At 44.6% G+C, this 16,309-nt stretch overlaps 1 protein-coding gene across 1 annotated transcript in view; it reads left to right on the forward strand.

The window, feature by feature from the left end:
* The window catches only part of LOC310774867 (E3 ubiquitin-protein ligase rnf213-alpha-like), a gene marked incomplete at its 5' end in the record, with an annotated part of 75,987 nt that overhangs the window by 45,685 nt on the left and 13,993 nt on the right, over positions 1-16,309 (forward strand). The window contains 17 exon segments of the mRNA XM_083634992.1: positions 455-642; positions 1,942-2,062; positions 2,331-2,431; positions 2,530-2,709; positions 4,901-5,046; positions 5,212-5,314; positions 8,190-8,304; positions 9,100-9,307; positions 9,616-9,806; positions 11,332-11,454; positions 12,411-12,521; positions 12,866-13,108; positions 13,445-13,532; positions 13,832-13,866; positions 14,035-14,135; positions 14,765-14,921; positions 15,903-16,077. Coding sequence (XP_083491118.1) covers positions 455-642; positions 1,942-2,062; positions 2,331-2,431; positions 2,530-2,709; positions 4,901-5,046; positions 5,212-5,314; positions 8,190-8,304; positions 9,100-9,307; positions 9,616-9,806; positions 11,332-11,454; positions 12,411-12,521; positions 12,866-13,108; positions 13,445-13,532; positions 13,832-13,866; positions 14,035-14,135; positions 14,765-14,921; positions 15,903-16,077 — 2,386 coding nt within the window.

Below are 16,309 nucleotides of genomic sequence, written 5' to 3' on the forward strand. Positions count from 1 at the left end.
GAGAGAGACTCTGCTCTTTCTCAAACCTATTTGGTGATACAGGAAGGAGTTCTGCAGCACTCTAAAACCCATTATTTCATGGATAGATCAAAAGAACAATTTCGACCATGCTGAGGTCTTCAAGGCAACACACCAAAACTGTATGGAGAAAGATGGTGGAAAGGGGAAGAACCATTTCCAAAATGCATCAGGGTTGTTTACAATATTGTCTTTTGAACTAGACCTGAATAAAAAGAAAAGAAAAGTGTGAATAGTACCTTGGAATCCACAGAAACCCAAACCAAACGGAACCATCAACAACCTCTACTTTCACACACCAGAACCCAATAGAAGCACTATCTATCCTCTATTCGTTTAATTTGTGCTATTGTGATATTCATTCTAGGACTTTGTTCATAGGATGCCTCTAAATTGACAAAAGTATTGAACACCTTGAAATCTGTATCTCCTCTAGGTTTTGGATGTCCATGCAGCAATGGCATGTGTTGAATGCCTGGAGCCGCCTCCATTAGATACTGATCCTCATTGCCAGGACTGGCTGAAGCAGGTGAAGAGGCTGCAAGGCTCCATGGAGCTGATCTGCTCCCAACATAACACCAGACTATATGGAGAGCGATGCAAAGAAAGACTGCACAATATCCGGTAAAGGGCTGTTTTGGTGTTTTTGCAGAAGAGTGGAATTGAAACACTCAACCCCATATCCACTACAGATGTTTTACTGTGATATGATATGACATGCACCATTCAAGAGTATTGTCTGTGATACCAACTTTTTTTTTTTGCCGACCAGTTGAAATACTGAGATCAACTGAATGTCTCATGCAGCAAGCAATAACGATGGAGCAATTGCCTGCATGCAATTGCCTGCAATATGTAGTGTAAGCCATGCAAATTGAGATGACACACAATGCACTAACGGTCTGAAACTATGAAAGGAGGCGTGAATAATTTGACAAAGAGTTTGTCTGCGGTTATGAAGGAGCTACCTTCACATGATAAGCGATCTTCTCTCACCGTGAGGTAGATTGGAGGAAGGTCAGCGGTAAGTAGGTCAAAGTTTATTCACCTTATGTAGAAGAGACAGTCTGGCTTGAGAGACTAACAGGAAGTGTAAACACAATCGGAACCGATTGTGTTTCCTGTGGCAGAGCTTATGCCCGCAGCCTGCTTCCAGTGAGTCACTAGCTTTGACCAGAGATGATCTCTGGTTTGACCGGGTGAACAGGAAGTCATAACACAAACGGATCAAGTGGGCGGAGCTACATAAGGTGAATACAATTTGAACTTAGCGCAGCGCACGGTGGTAAATTCGAGTGTTGCGTGACTGTGACATGCAGGGTAGCATTGCCACATAGGAGGCACCACAGAACGGCACAGCGGGCCAGAGCTGATCATGCGGGGGTGGCTTTAGGGTTCGAGGGCACATTTAGTTCATAACTGAAGTGTAAAAAAGTGCCCTCCTAACACAAAGTGTTAAAGTGTTGTAATAGAGAGGCAAAGTGACCACCTACTTCCTGCTTCAGCACTGTACCAGAGATTTTCATCTGCCATTTATTTTCCCATGAACATTTCATAAAATGCTTAGAAAAATTGTTTTACTTGGTCAAACCAAAGTAAAACAATGGTTCAGCTATATTTAGAATCGGGAGAGACCATAGAACATTTCACTTGGACCAAAAAAAAAAAAAAACACATCGAACAAATAGTTTCTTTAAACCCGCATTTTCTTTTGCATTTTTGTGAAATGTGAAATGTTATGCAATCTCTCCTGTTTCTAAATATATTGGTACCGTTTGGTTTGAACAAGTACAATTATTTTTATACGCATTTTACGAAATGTCTATGGGAAATTAAATGGCGGATGAAAATCTCTGGTACAGCGCTGAAGCAGAAAATGACGTTCCATTTTGGCTCTCTGTTGTCTGTGATAATATCATGTAGAAATGGCTGGAAGCGCATCTACACCCTCTCATTGTTTGTGGAACACATGCTGCTGGGTTTTGATCATGAAGAGAAGCAGCTGAGGAACCTGGTCCTTGATCACATTCACACCTTAGGCAGGGTGAGTTGATTTTTAATGCTGTATTCTCTTTTAATTTAATCTAGGGATATATTCAGTGGAGTTTAGTGTTGTATGTTGTATGTATGTATGTATGTATGTATATATATATATATATATATATATATAATTTATGCAAAAACAATATTTACTAATACCCATGTTATGCCCACTCATGCTGTATTTGCGGTCAAACTTTTACCTATAGTCTGTCAAAATATCACTGCATTATTATAATCTCATATACTATATTTTTGTCATTATGTCTAAGGTTCTGGGGGGAAACTCTGATTTAAAATCAGAGAAAGCTTTTCAAGCTGTCATCAAGTTACTGAAGTCTTGCAAGCAAGGAGCAAGCGAACGGCTTTGCAAGTAAGAGCCTATGCCTTTCTATTTATTTAAATCACATACTGAAGAACGTTCTTTAGCTGTGTTTGTATTTGAAACAACTTGCTCACATTCTGATAAAGGTTTGGACTCCAGTGTGTGGTGTGCCTGAGAGAACCTCAGGATCCAGTACAGCTGCCCTGCCTTCATGTCTGCTGCTCAGCCTGCATTAGAGGAAACCTTGATGCAGGACACACTTCCTGTCCCATGTGCAGACAACAGATCCCACAGGACTTTATGCCAGAAGTCTCTGAAGTTGTCAGGTGTGATTTCTTTTTGTTTGTGATGCTTCCCTCCAGGCGGAATTATCTTTTCTCTTGGTGTCAACCAAGTGGAATTGTTAATTAATTCTACTTCCAACTCCAATTCTGCCCCCCACCCCTCCACCTGAGCACCTATAATGTGCTAGCACACTTATACCACTTTCAAACCAACGGCCAGGGTTGGACCAGGGTTACTGGACCCATGTTACCCTTATTTTGTCAATTCACACCAAGTCAGTCAACACGAGTTAATCCCTCATCAAGACAATTCAGATAGGACCCAGGTCACGAACCCGGAGAGATGCATAAGGCCGGATTCACACAGGATCAGGCACTCTGCATTGGGCCACCCCGCGCTCAATGGGCGTGTGCGTGAAAAACACACGGCGAGATAGAGAGCTCAGGATGATCCAACTTTGGGGGGATGCAGCCCTACGTCACGCTGCAGCTGGCCAATCTAGACGCCACACACACACACACAGCTCTGCTCTGTTTGACTCATCTCTTCTCTCTCTCTCTCAAAAGTCGCAACTGTATATCTGTTCTTCACAATAAAAATCCTCCGATTAGTTTGTCAATGGAAGCCTGCCTGCCTCAGCACTCAGCAGAAATGTTTCAACCCGTTTCAACATGCTCCATACGAGTGAAAGTGATCAGCATGAAATAGCAGATATCAATCAGAAACTAAACTAAAAAAGAGAAAAATTAAACTAAAGCTTGGGATTGGAAGGTCGTAGAGAGTCGGGATTTGCGGGGTGTGTAGGTGGAGTGGCTAGGGGGTGTGGATGGTGGGAAGGGGCTGGGCGTGGTGAGGGAAAGGGGTGGGGTTAGATAAAAGGGGCCATAGATAGGGATAGGAAGGTCGTAGAGGGTGGGGGTTCAAGGGGTGGGTTGTGGGAGGGGCATGATCAGTAAGGGGCGGGGGTAGGGAAAAAGGGATCGGAAAGTCGAGAGTCAAGGTTCGAGGGGTGGGTAGAGGGAGTGGATATGGGCCTTTGGGTGGTGGGAAGGACCGTGGTGAGGGGTGGGGATAGGGGATAGGGGCCATAGCTAGGGATAGGAAGGTCATAGAGAGTCGGGGCTCGAGGGGTGGGTAGAGGGAGTGGTTGGGGGGATGTGGGTGGTTTTGGGGTAGGGGTAGGACCATTTCCCATGTTGAAAACAGTTAGCTGTGTTGTTGAGGTACTCCCAAACATTCCCTAAAGTGCCATAAGGCTGAATGGCCACACCACTGCGCTGCGGTATTTCTAGTTGTATGCTTTCTCAATACTGTAGAGTTATTGCCTATAATCCCTCCCTCTGTCTGCTCAATACTCAATGATGATTAATCTCTATCTCTCAACTTAAAGCATAGACTATTGCTGGCAGGTTACTTACATCAGCGAAAAAGACCATACTGACACTGTGGTTTAATCCCAATCTTCCTTTAATTCAACACTGGACAGCACTCTACCAGAATATAGCATCTCTTGAGAGTAGAACAGCATGACTCAATAGAGCCAACCCTACTACCATGCATGCAGACATGGTCAAATATAGCTGCAGCCATAACGGACTATTATACCTCAAAAGAAGGTAGTCCCTTATCCCTCATCCCAATCTTCCACACTCTCCCTATAACCAGCAATATTGGACCTGGAGCGCGCCAACTTTTGAGATTTGTACAAATAGTCATATACTATTGGGTGGTTCTCAATGTCCTTAATCATTTTTGCTTGTGGGGACCCCTGGTTTGGTCCACCTTTTGACCGTGGACCCCCATTAGCCTTAGTTGTTCACAATTTCTCCACTCACTGATGGCACGAGTCACGACTGATGATGTCACTCACTGATGACAGCGGTATCACTGCTGACGTCACATCTACTGAAGTGGCGTCATTCACAGATGTCACCATTCAACGGTGGCATCTCTGATGGCGTCACGACTGCTTAAATGACATCACGGATGACGTCATCGCTGATGACATCACAATTGCTGACTGTTATCAGTGATCTATGACCTCACTACTGCCTGTGACATCATCGGTGATCTGTGACATCAGTTCTGTGACATCACTATAGTGAGTCCCCTGTGGTCCCCTGATTTCACATTTACCTTATTTTGTTTGGACAAAAAATGCTGCACAAAAATTAAATGAAAAAAAGAGACAAACAACAGTCATTTCTAACCTGTTTTTTTGTGACTCTGAAGGGCTTCTATCAAGAAAAACACAGAATTCAGCCGGCGTTGCAATGGTTTCTTCATAGACCTGGTCTCCACTGTCTGCTTCAAGGACAACACCCCACCAACAGGGGGGGTCATCACTCACCTGTTGTCCTATCTGATTGTTGAGACAGGTACCACTTCCTACTCCATCATAACACATAGCTAACAGTAGAAGCCCTCATGCTTTATTTAAGATAAAGATTTGATACTGTAAATATAGTCATTTTAAATGTTTATTTTAAGGTGTCTTATGTCCCATTTTACTATTATTGATGTTATGTCAACTTTTACACCAGAACATAATCAGATTCACACCAAGGATCTGTCACCCTTCGATGAGTCCCTGGACAAGAACCCGGTGGTGCGATCTGTGATTCTCAAACTGCTGCTGAAGTTCAGGTACAATCAAAGATGAATAGAACAGCTATTGAATTCCTGTCTGGTCTTATCAATTCATATTTATATGTATGTTATATGGCAGTTTATGTTCTATTTCATCATATTCACTCGGTGACTCACTATGGGAGTGCATCCTGCTGCGACCTGACAGGAAGGTACTACTATATCACTACGCCAATCTTGATTGGTTGGTGAAGCGTATCACTCCGCCTTGCCAAGGGGGGCCAGGCCCACCACGCCACCCCTTATCAGGGTGAGCGATGGGTGCATCCTGTACACTAATTTTCCATTCTTCTCCCTCCCGCACTTGAACAAGGTGTCCTCCAAGGATCCACACCAGTTCTGTTACCAATTATTGAATGATCATAGAAATGTTACGTTCATGAGAGGGAGAGAGAGAGAGACAAACAGAGAGAGGGAGAGAGAGAGAGACAAACAGAGAGAGGGAGAGAGAGAGAGACAAACAGAGAGAGGGAGAGAGAGAGAGAGAGACGCATCGGTAACCAGCGACCAGACTGGAGCAGTGCACGTTCTCAGTCTCAGTATTAGCAGATATATATGACTTACATGATTGGACATTCATGCACACACAGGAAAAAGGTGAGAAACAAATCAAATAATCAGAGGAAAAGTCTGTTGAATCTTGCAGCGGTGCCGGACAAGGCGAATATCAGCACTCACTCACGTCTGATGCTTAAAGGTAATGTATATTATGCAACTATTAAATAAAAAAACTTTCCCCTCAAAACGATCACTTCTGGCCCATATAATAGTGTGGCAGTGTGTTTATGTTGAGAGACGCTGCGCCCTGTGTGTATTTTCGTGGTGGGACATTGTTTTGCTGTGTTCTGTGTTTATGTGGTCGAGCGAGGCTGTGTTTAGGTGAAGAGAGAGCGCCCGTAAACTGTTGAAACGCAGCGATTAAACTTTTTTTCTGATAGTTTCGCAGCGGTTATTTTAAAAGGTAACAAATAAACAGATACATACCTCCAAATCATCAATGTGAGCTCCAAACAGCTCGCAAAATGCTTTGGTGAGAAACTCCATTACCTGGTTTTAGCGCACGCTGACTCTGCTGTTGTGATGCCATCCACTCTCAGAACATATTAGCGGTGCTATTGGCTGGGCTGTTGCGCTGTGTGGGTGATGTTATTGGCTGAGCATTGTACACTACACAATGTATCCACCCAAATATGTCCCAGCACAGCCAAACAAAATGTAAACCACTAAAATCAGGCAGGGGCCAGCGTCTGACCACAAACACACTGCCACAGTATTTAGAGTTGTGTTAGATGATTGATGTTTTTGCGGGGAAACTTTTCTATAAGGATAAAAACATTTTTTAATGAAATAGTTGTATAGCATACCTTTAATTGGCATGGGTGTGCGCGTGCAGAGACTTTTATTACAAAAACTAACCAAAAGTCTTTATCAATTAACAAGTCCGAGTCATTGTCTCCAACTTCCGAGTCCGAATGCATGAATGCTCATGGACTCAAGTATTGACTCATCAGTGCCTCAAGTCCAAGTCCAGTGACGAGTCCTGAAAATTGGACTCTAGTCAGACTTGAGTCCGAGTCCTGGACTCGAGTACTACAACACTGATTGGGTGGCCATGATTGAAGAAAGGCCTATGTGGGAATTTAGCCAGGGCACCGGAGTTACACCCCCCCAGGGCACCGGGGTTACACCCCTACTCTTGCGAAGTGTGTCGATGGGCTCTATAATGACCACAGAGAGTCAGGACCTCGGTTCAATGTCTCATCCAAAGGACGGTGCTCATTTACAGCCAGGACAGTCTCTGTCTCTGCCTTGGGGCATTGGAGATATATTATTCATGAAACCAGAGGAAAGAGCACCTCCTACTGGTCCGCCTACACCTCTTCCAGAACCATGGTCTCCCATCCGAGGACTAACAAAAGTCAGCCCTGCTTCGCTTCCCCAGCGTGCATCTCCTCTCTCAAGGCGACACATGTATCAGGGGTCGTGCAAACAGGGGCAGACCTGTTGTTCAGGGGTGGCTTGATTTACGGGGAATGGACTCTACACCCCGACCTCGTGGAAAATACATAGACTGGCTACGGCCGAGCCACAATGGATCTTTTCACGTCAAGAATACGTAGTGTCCATACACAGCCTGGATGCTCCCGTGGGCATAGACGCACTAGCGAATGCCTGGCCGCACAATCTGCTTCTTCCAGCTGGTCCTAATTCCCCCTGCGGTCATGCACTCATTGCTGCTGTCTTTGGCCTCAGGCAAGAGAGTTAGCGATTTACAAGCACTCTCGGTCCAGCCCCCGTGCATGCACAGCTGGAGGATGTGAGGGTGACATTGAAGCCCAATACAGACTTTCAGTTCAGTTCAGTTATACAGTAGTTCCACTGGAGCTCAGACCTTTACTGCTTTGGATTATGAGTAGTTTTCATTTGCAACAAGATGGCTGTTCTTATACTTGCCTTGTACTATATTGTATGTATTGGATAAAATAAACACATCTTTTAACACCTTAACATATTTTATGATAGCCTACATCAAACCGATGTACAGTAGATTAAGTTCTGTTACCAACACAGAGTTGCTTTAAGCCTATCAGTAAACAGCAAATGCTCTATGCGCATATGCATAAGAGGTAGAACTCAGGCGATACACTGAAGTTGTTACGAGCAAAGAGCCAACAATGAGATAAGTGAACCTGGAGCACTTTGTCACACTGCACAGGTGAAGCGAACCACAATGGGGACTTGGAAGTGAACTGAACTCAGACCCCCTCCTGAGGGGAACTCAGACCTAAGAGGTCTGAGTTCACTTGGAGGGCTGAAAGGGACCAAGTGTGATCAGGCCCTTAATTGAATACCCTGCTCTACTGTGTTTCAGCTTTGATGAAGTCAAGGAATATTTGCAATGGCATTTATCATCTGTTGAAGACAGCAGAATTGTGGATGAGGGAGATAAAGCAGAGCTCTATGCCTTGTACATCAACTGCCTGGAGGTAAAGTCTCTTTCATTCTTTAACCCCTAAAAGCCAAAGCACTGTCATACTGTTTCATGAAGGCATACAGAGACTTTCATCCATAAATAAGCTTTATGTAAGTTTTATGGTTACACCTAAGTCCATGGCACACCAATCAAGCATTCTCCAACAACTGCTGGTTATGATAAGCGGAAAGCTACGTGGTGGTTATTAAGATATTAGGAAGTTCATGCCTGGGCTAATCACTAAGCCCCTACCAATAGTTCACTTCTCTCATTAGCCTTCCAGCCCTTTTAACAATATTACAATCTCTTTCCCTGAGTGTGGTTTACTCACTTGCAGTATGTGTTTGTAAGTTATCTTTCCTATCAGGTGTGACAGGTGAGTTACAGGTCATTGTCTCCTTGGGGACTGCCCCCTAGTCCGACACCTCACGAGACCGACACCTCATGGTTTTGGGTTAGGGTCTGGGGGAGGTTAGGTTTAGGTGTGGGGGTGGGAGAGGTTAGGTTTTGGGTTAGGGTCTGGGGGAGGTTAGGTTTAGGGTTAGTGAAAAACGGGGAATATAGAACCCGGGGAACATAGAACCCGGGGAACATAGACATGATCCCCTGTCCAATGCCTCTTTTTTCGGACTCGTGAGGTGTCGGACTCGTGAGGTATCGGACTAGTGCCATGGCACCGTCTCCTTGTTGTTAATTACCCGCTGCCTGGCTTGATGTGGCGTTGTGGACACGGTTGGCCAAGTACAATTGGGGGGAAATGGGGGGGAAATCTGAAGGGGGGGAGAATAAACACTTATTTTCTGTCCAGGACTCCATGTGGGAGAAAATGCCCCCGGAAGGCAACAAGGCAGAAGAGCTGCAGCCATTTTTCAATGAAGAGACACAGTTCTTGCGCCACTTCCTGACCGCAGCCGCCCAGCCTCCTGCACCAGTGTCTATTCAACACCTGCAGCATGTTGCAAGACTGCGTCTGTCCCTCACCATCGCCGCCCATCTGATCAGTGACATGCTGTTTGGTGAGAGCTGCTGCTTTATTTAGATATGAAATGTATGTTATACAGTAGTGTGACATGTTTACACTGCAGTTTGTTGGCATATTTAAATTTTACTTTTTTTTTTGCTATTGCCACCCCACAGTAAGTGTAAGGTAATGAATGACAGAGTGGGGAATGAATGTGTGTGTTTTTTTTAAGATACTACAGTATTTTGGAATGAAAACCTTAAACTATGTATATTGTCAATATCAGGAATTTTGTTCCAAAATGAGACATCCAGTCAGTATTAGAAAAAATTAAGACTCTCCTGGTGTATGTTGCTCCGCCAGAGAACAACGTCCCAGATGGAGCTGAAGAATTCCTGAACGCTGTTGTTGGGTTTTGTGAGCAGAGTGGGAACGACTGGTACCGTGTTTACCTGATCCGCAAGCTCAGCGGCTCGCGGGGCATTGAGTTCATTCAAACGCTGGTGAAGGAACCGGAGTTCAGCTGGCTTTTCCCTGCAGAGATCCGTCAGCAGGTACACAGCCATTCAGTCATGATCAAACCTACTAGCATTTAGTACCCAACCCTCAGATTAATATCCACTAGTGCAGTGCCTGTTTTCCAGTTCGAAGTCGATCGGACGGACAGGCCTGGAGCCGAGTGCACCAGCTGGGCGTAAAAAAGTCGGTCTTAACTGTTACGCCAGTCTTAGCTACGCCCGACTTTGTGATTTGAATTTACACCGAGTGCACCAAGCCTGACTTACCACGGTCGTAGCTGCGCCCGGTCTTCAGGCTGCGGATGTGCGCGTCCACGTGAATACATGCTTGTTGCCAAGCAACACACTTCTCTCAGACCAGCTCGAGACAGCTGACAGACAGCTCCAACTCATCTCAAACTTATAGTTGTATTCAAACCATAGAAACGTTCTCACAGCTAAATTTAACAGTGCCAACACAAATAAACAGAAGCAAGATGCATGGAATTTGATCACAAGTGCAATAATGAATGCGATGGCGGACTGCGGGAAGTCAGGAAGAAATGGAAAGATCTTCCGATGCATCAGCTTTTAAAAACCCGCCAACAAGCGGAGGTCCTGCGCCCAAAACGTCCATTTACAGCACATATCGATCAATATTTTTTGAAAAGATTCCCCTGCATCACAGGACTGAATGGCATTGACAGGACAGAGCTGTCAGTTCCGACAGCGCACATCAAGATGAGACAGCTGTCAGTACGTCTTGGGTGTAACTTTTACGCCTGTTCCATACCAGACGTAACATTTACACAAAGGCGCAATGCATACAGGGCTTAAGACTACATGGTGCACTAGTCATGAAATTAAGTTAGTCATAACTTTGAGTTCTAAGTCGAACGTAACGTTACACCTAGGCATATGCCCAGCTGGTGCACTCGGCTCCAGGAGATACGTGAAAGCTGTGATCTTATTGGTTGAATTGCACGGAATTCAACACTGCACTTTCTCAGGTTCCCATGGGTACATCTACCCATTCCCTTTCCCCCATTCATACATCATGAGCAAACCACTTTTCACAACCCCCCCGATTGGTGCAGTACCCGGTAGTGCAGTGCCCGTTCCCCTCCCCCTTGACATCACTGATGTCGCAATGAAAATGTTAAATATCGCTGTAGCTCCCCCCATGGGCACATTTCTTAAAAAAATCTCACATTGCACTCGGTCACGTCCCCCTATAGTGCACTCCCCAAGTTTGAAGTCGATCTGACCAATGGTCCTCGAGATACCCAAAGGACAGACAGAGAGACAGACACTGCTAGAAGGTTTCAGTAGATAGTATATTTCTCTTGATGGTCGGAGGTGCCTTGTAGGGGAATGGCCACATGGCAGCTAATGCCAGTTCCACACATAGAACGTTCCTCATAACATTAGAATGACCTTACTTGATCCTAAGATACATAGTTTGCATTTGGGATCATCGAGGCCACAGGGTGGGAGCCACCAGGATAACTCATCCTTAACATCCATGTGTTTTTGGGTCAATTGGAAAATGTCTTTTCCTAAACCAACACTGTATTAACAGAATGAAGATGGAGGCCACATGGACCAGTATCTTGTGTATGAAGAGGATTACAAGGCGGTGCGTGATGCTGTTGCCAAGGCAGTGGTGGAGGGCAATGTTGAGGAGATAGAGGAAGTATGCGAGGTATTTTAATTTCATTTACCAAGCTTCCTACTGCTGCAAGTAAGCATGCGTTATCCTTTCATATCCTTGATCCATTCCTTCAACAGTGGCTGGTGCGTAGACATGTCGGTGACCCTGCAATACTGTTCCTCCACTCTGGAAACATTTATAATTAACTGTCAACCCTGTTATTCCCTCCGTGAATTATCTTCAATCATTCTGGTCAGCGTATACTCATCCTCGGCAACTTTAATCAAGGGAAATTAACCCAGGAACTCCCCAATAAATACCATCAGATGATCAAATGTCCAGCTCTAGGAGAAAACACTGTGTAAAAAAACTGAGTAACACTGTTTCCATACAGATCACCAGCATTAGTTTGTTGTTTATAACGTGGCTGGCTATATTTCGAATGTTCTCCATCTATCTATCTCTGATACACTGAAAATACCGGGAGGCGGGCCATAGCGACTCTGTCGATGATTTGATTTGACAGTTCTGGGCGTTGGCCAATCCTGGCGTGTTCCACCCCCAAATCGATTGTGTTCTGGCGCAAAGCGAGTGGGTTCCAGGACAAATCAGGCTCGAGCCAACTACGTTATCTTTGGAGCAGCGCAGTAAATACAATATTCCTGGAATGCGAGTTTATCTAAACAGTTACATGTCCTCTGCATTCTACATCAAATGAAGACATTACCGTTTTATTTTGTATGTTACATACTTATTGGCCAAGTTATGTTAGTTTATGAGCTAGGAATTCTGCCAGGGTAAGGAAGGGAGTATAGGCGGCCATCTTGCCTGCAGAGTTTTCAAATCAAGTAGAATACCGTTTTGCAAGAAATCTGGAGGGGTCAGTCCCCCTTTAATGGTTTATCAACACTCCACATTTGTTTCCCTAAACTTGATATATTCACAGCAGCGACATTGTTCAAATTCTCTGAAACAATTGCTCATTGTTTTGTTTCAACTTGTTTTAGAAATGTACAGCTCCGCCAAGGAAACGGACACTGTTGATCCTCCTGGCACTTTTCAGAGAGGTCACAACTCTGTACAGATCTGCCAACACAGGGCTCCATCCCACCACCGAGGTAAGAACAGTGAAGAAAAACATGTAGGTAGAAACCGATGAACATACTCTGTCAAAACTCTTCAGTAGAGAAAAGATCATCATTATCACTAATCTCAGTCAGATAAACATACAGGTAGGACTATATTCATAAACACAAGTTGTGCCCACTAAGAAGAATGAAAGAGATAAATTAATCCCTTATGGTGTTGAATCTTGCGGCAGGGTGGCACAGTGGTTAGCACTGTTGCCTCACAGCAAGAAGGTCATGGGTTTGAATCCCGGTCCACCCCAAGTCCAGTATGACAAATCACATCATACTGCAACCCTCAATCAAATGAGTTTTTTGTGTGTGTCTTCCATCAGCGATGCGAAGCATTTGGAGAGCTCATCCAGGGCTCAAGGTACCTGCATCACAGAGAAGTGAGGGATTTTGCTGTGGCCTTGGTCCACAACAGGTTGGGGACTATGAGCGTCCGGCCTGATCACAGTATTGCGGACAACACACTGATAGAGCTGATGATCCACCTGGCTGCTGTGCTGCTCACTGGGACTCACAATCTGCTGACGCCTCTCCAGCAGCTTGGCCTGTCTCCCAACAATATGCTGGTAAACACTGCTCATGTTCTCTAGAAGAGAGAGCGCTTCACACACTGTAAACCGCTCTACAACTGAATCACAGCTGTGCTGAAATGCGGATTTTTCAGCCCTCTATGTGGTGTGATTTTGCCAAAGTGTGGTACAGTATATGATATGACGGACTGTAGTCTATATGAAGCGTTTCACTCCAACATTGTATTGCTCAATCTTTAAAGAATACCACAAATTATATATTCTACCATTTTTGTAAACAAAGGTCTTAAATTTACTCAGCTTCAATAAAAATCCATGATAAATGTTACTTTCATGCCAACTTGTCATTTCTCGTTTTATTCAACCCAACAGCGGGCCTTTATACCCACAATGCCTGATGACATGCTGGCTGTTGCCCAGTCAGTCTTCCAGCAAGCCTATGGGCGCCTCACTTGGTATGGTAAGTATTATACGGTATATATTTAAACTAGGATTGTCATGGTTTGCAGGAGCAACTTGATGCATAAATTGATTCTTACGGTGCAAACACACCAGCTTGATTGAGCTCGAGCAGGAGCCTGGCCAGTCACACCAGACGCGCTTTGCTTTGCTCCGCTCGAGATACCCGAAGGACAGACAGAGAGACAGAGACAGATGCTAGTCAAATTATAGCTAGGATACTTGATTCTTAGTTGAGTTTATTTTCTGTAGCAGGTGATGCAAGCTTACTTTAACTGGCTGTTTTGTTTGTCTCTGCAGTGTGTCCAAACAATCACCCATGTTTTGTTGGTGAGGTAAGTTAATGCTACTTGTTATTTCTTTTCATTTGGTTATGGGTTAGGGTTTAGTCTGTCAGACTGCATGCTTTTAGGTCCAGTTGATTTATTTGTAGTGAAATGCAGAAGTGACGAAGAGAAAGCAGTCTGACAGACTGAGCCAACTGATCTGATGTGGTTTTGCAGTGCGGCCTGCCCACGCAGAGAGGCAGGTGTCTGGAGTGTAGAGCGGAGGTTGGAGGAGACAATCATGCAGCCTTGCCTGGATTCAAGCCCATACAACAGCAGTAAGTATCATTCATGGTCAAGCTACAATGGAGGTACAGTAGCTGTGTTGCATCCCCGATGGCAGCAACTGCAGAGCGTCCAGCATCAGGATTGACCTAAAGTGCCGCTCGCACTCATTCCATATTGTGAAGGAGGGAAAAGGACAAGGTGACAGTGGTGGAAAACTGCAGAATTATTTAGCATATTCAGTAGCCTACATGTAAATCCTGAGAAATGTTTACATTCAAATAGACTTTCTGGTGATTTGGTTGATAACCATCCGTATAGTCAACAACGATACAAGCTTCAATTCCTTGGTCACTAACAAGTGTCAGAGGTCATAGAACCCAGACAACAGATGTGACTGGGAAATAAGAAATATTATTGGATCATAATGGAGGATATAGGGAAGTGCGATAGGAAGACACAAAACATGGATAAAGAGCTTTCTATTTCTTTAGCCTACATATACATATACATACAGTAGGTACTGTATATACACGTGTGTGTGTGTGTGTGTGTGTGTGTGTGTGTGTGTGTGTGTGTGTGTGTGTGTGAGAATGCCAAATGAACCAAGCTGCTGCCAAATGTTAAAAAAAAAAAACTACTCCCCAGCATTGTATACTGACTGACCTATCTGTTGTTTTAGGGGAGATCGCACAAGGCCTGGCCACATCCTGGGAGACCCTCAGAGGAGAAGCAACCCGGACACCCTGGACACCAAAAACATGTCGCTCACCCCCTTCACTCTGGTCAGGCTGCTCACACATTTGACGATGCTGCTGGGAGCCTCAAAGGAGGCCCAGGTAAGCTAATGAACATAACTTTCAAAAATGAGATATCCACTATAGTGTTGTCATGATGAACGATGTTCCTGGTAGGCATAGGGTATTGTAGTCCATGGAGGTGTTGTTAGCCCCACATCAGAATATTATGTTCTTTTCATTGTTTATTCATTGTTTGCTCTTGCCTATGGTGACAGTAGTGTGTCCAGTAGAATCCAATAGAGTACCGCAGGAATGAGTCCGGAAGTAACACTTTAGTAACACACAGGGGTTTGTAAGAAGTAACACTTTAGTAACACACAGGGGTTTGTAAGAAGTAACACTTTAGTAACACACAGGGGTTTGTAAGAAGTAACACTTTAGTAACACACAGGGGTTTGTAAGAAGTAACACTTTAGTAACACACAGGGGTTTGTAAGAAGTAACACTTTAGTAACACACAGGGGTTCGTAAGAAGTAACACTTTAGTAACACACAGGGGTTTGTAAGGGGAAAAGTGAATGTGCTTTTAGAATGGGGATTTTCGGTTAAATGCATGAAATGAGGTCTGTGGTTAACAAAAGTTTATGGGAGTGGTAATTTGTGTTTAGCAAGATAATCTTCACAAACGTGGACCACTTTTATGACTTTTAAAGCATAAATGTGTGTTTTTTAACGCGATGTCCACTTTGAAAAATAAATAAATAAAACAAACATCTCTGATATTTTGTCTGGTATATGTATGTATCTATCTATCTGTCAACATGTAATGCCTGTTGAGCATTACAAAAGCCTTGCTTTATAGAGAATAACTTTTGTTTTAAGTGCAGCGGCCGAGCTGCGTATGCGAGCACAGGGTGGGCGAGGCCGCTAGCGAGCCCACGCAGCGAGATGCCGTGGTATAAAGAGGATCCAGGCTGTCTGCTCCTGAATATAACATTGCGACTGAATTGCAGAGCACTTTTCAAACCCGACAGTCAGATTGTCTGACCAGACCTCTCTGCCTTCTCTCTATCACTTTAGTCTGTCCAGCAGATGATCCAGCCGCCTGTCCAGGATGTTCACTTGTTTCTCGCCCAACACCTACTGAAGGACGTGGATCAGCTGACCCAGGCCCTGGGGAGAGGAGCCGATGACACTGTTACTGCTGTCCACTTGATGCTCAGATCCTTGCTGGAACCAGTGCAGGCCAATCAATGTAAGCCCGCTACCTATTCCAGTCACTTAACATATAGGGCTCTATTTTCCTGCCTCGGGAAAATAGCAACATGGCTTTACGCCCAGAAATGCGCTTTACGCGAAATAGGCGTGGCGCAGTGGCAGAATAGGCCAGAATGGGCGTTTCAGCCATAAATACCGGCCTAATGATATCTTCCCTCCCGGCGTTAATTTAGCGATTTGCGCTTTTGAAAACCAGGCCTTAGTCAGTG

This window comes from Poromitra crassiceps (assembly GCF_964638095.1).
Source record: "Poromitra crassiceps genome assembly, chromosome: 4".
NCBI classification, from domain to species: Eukaryota; Metazoa; Chordata; class Actinopteri; order Beryciformes; family Melamphaidae; genus Poromitra; species Poromitra crassiceps.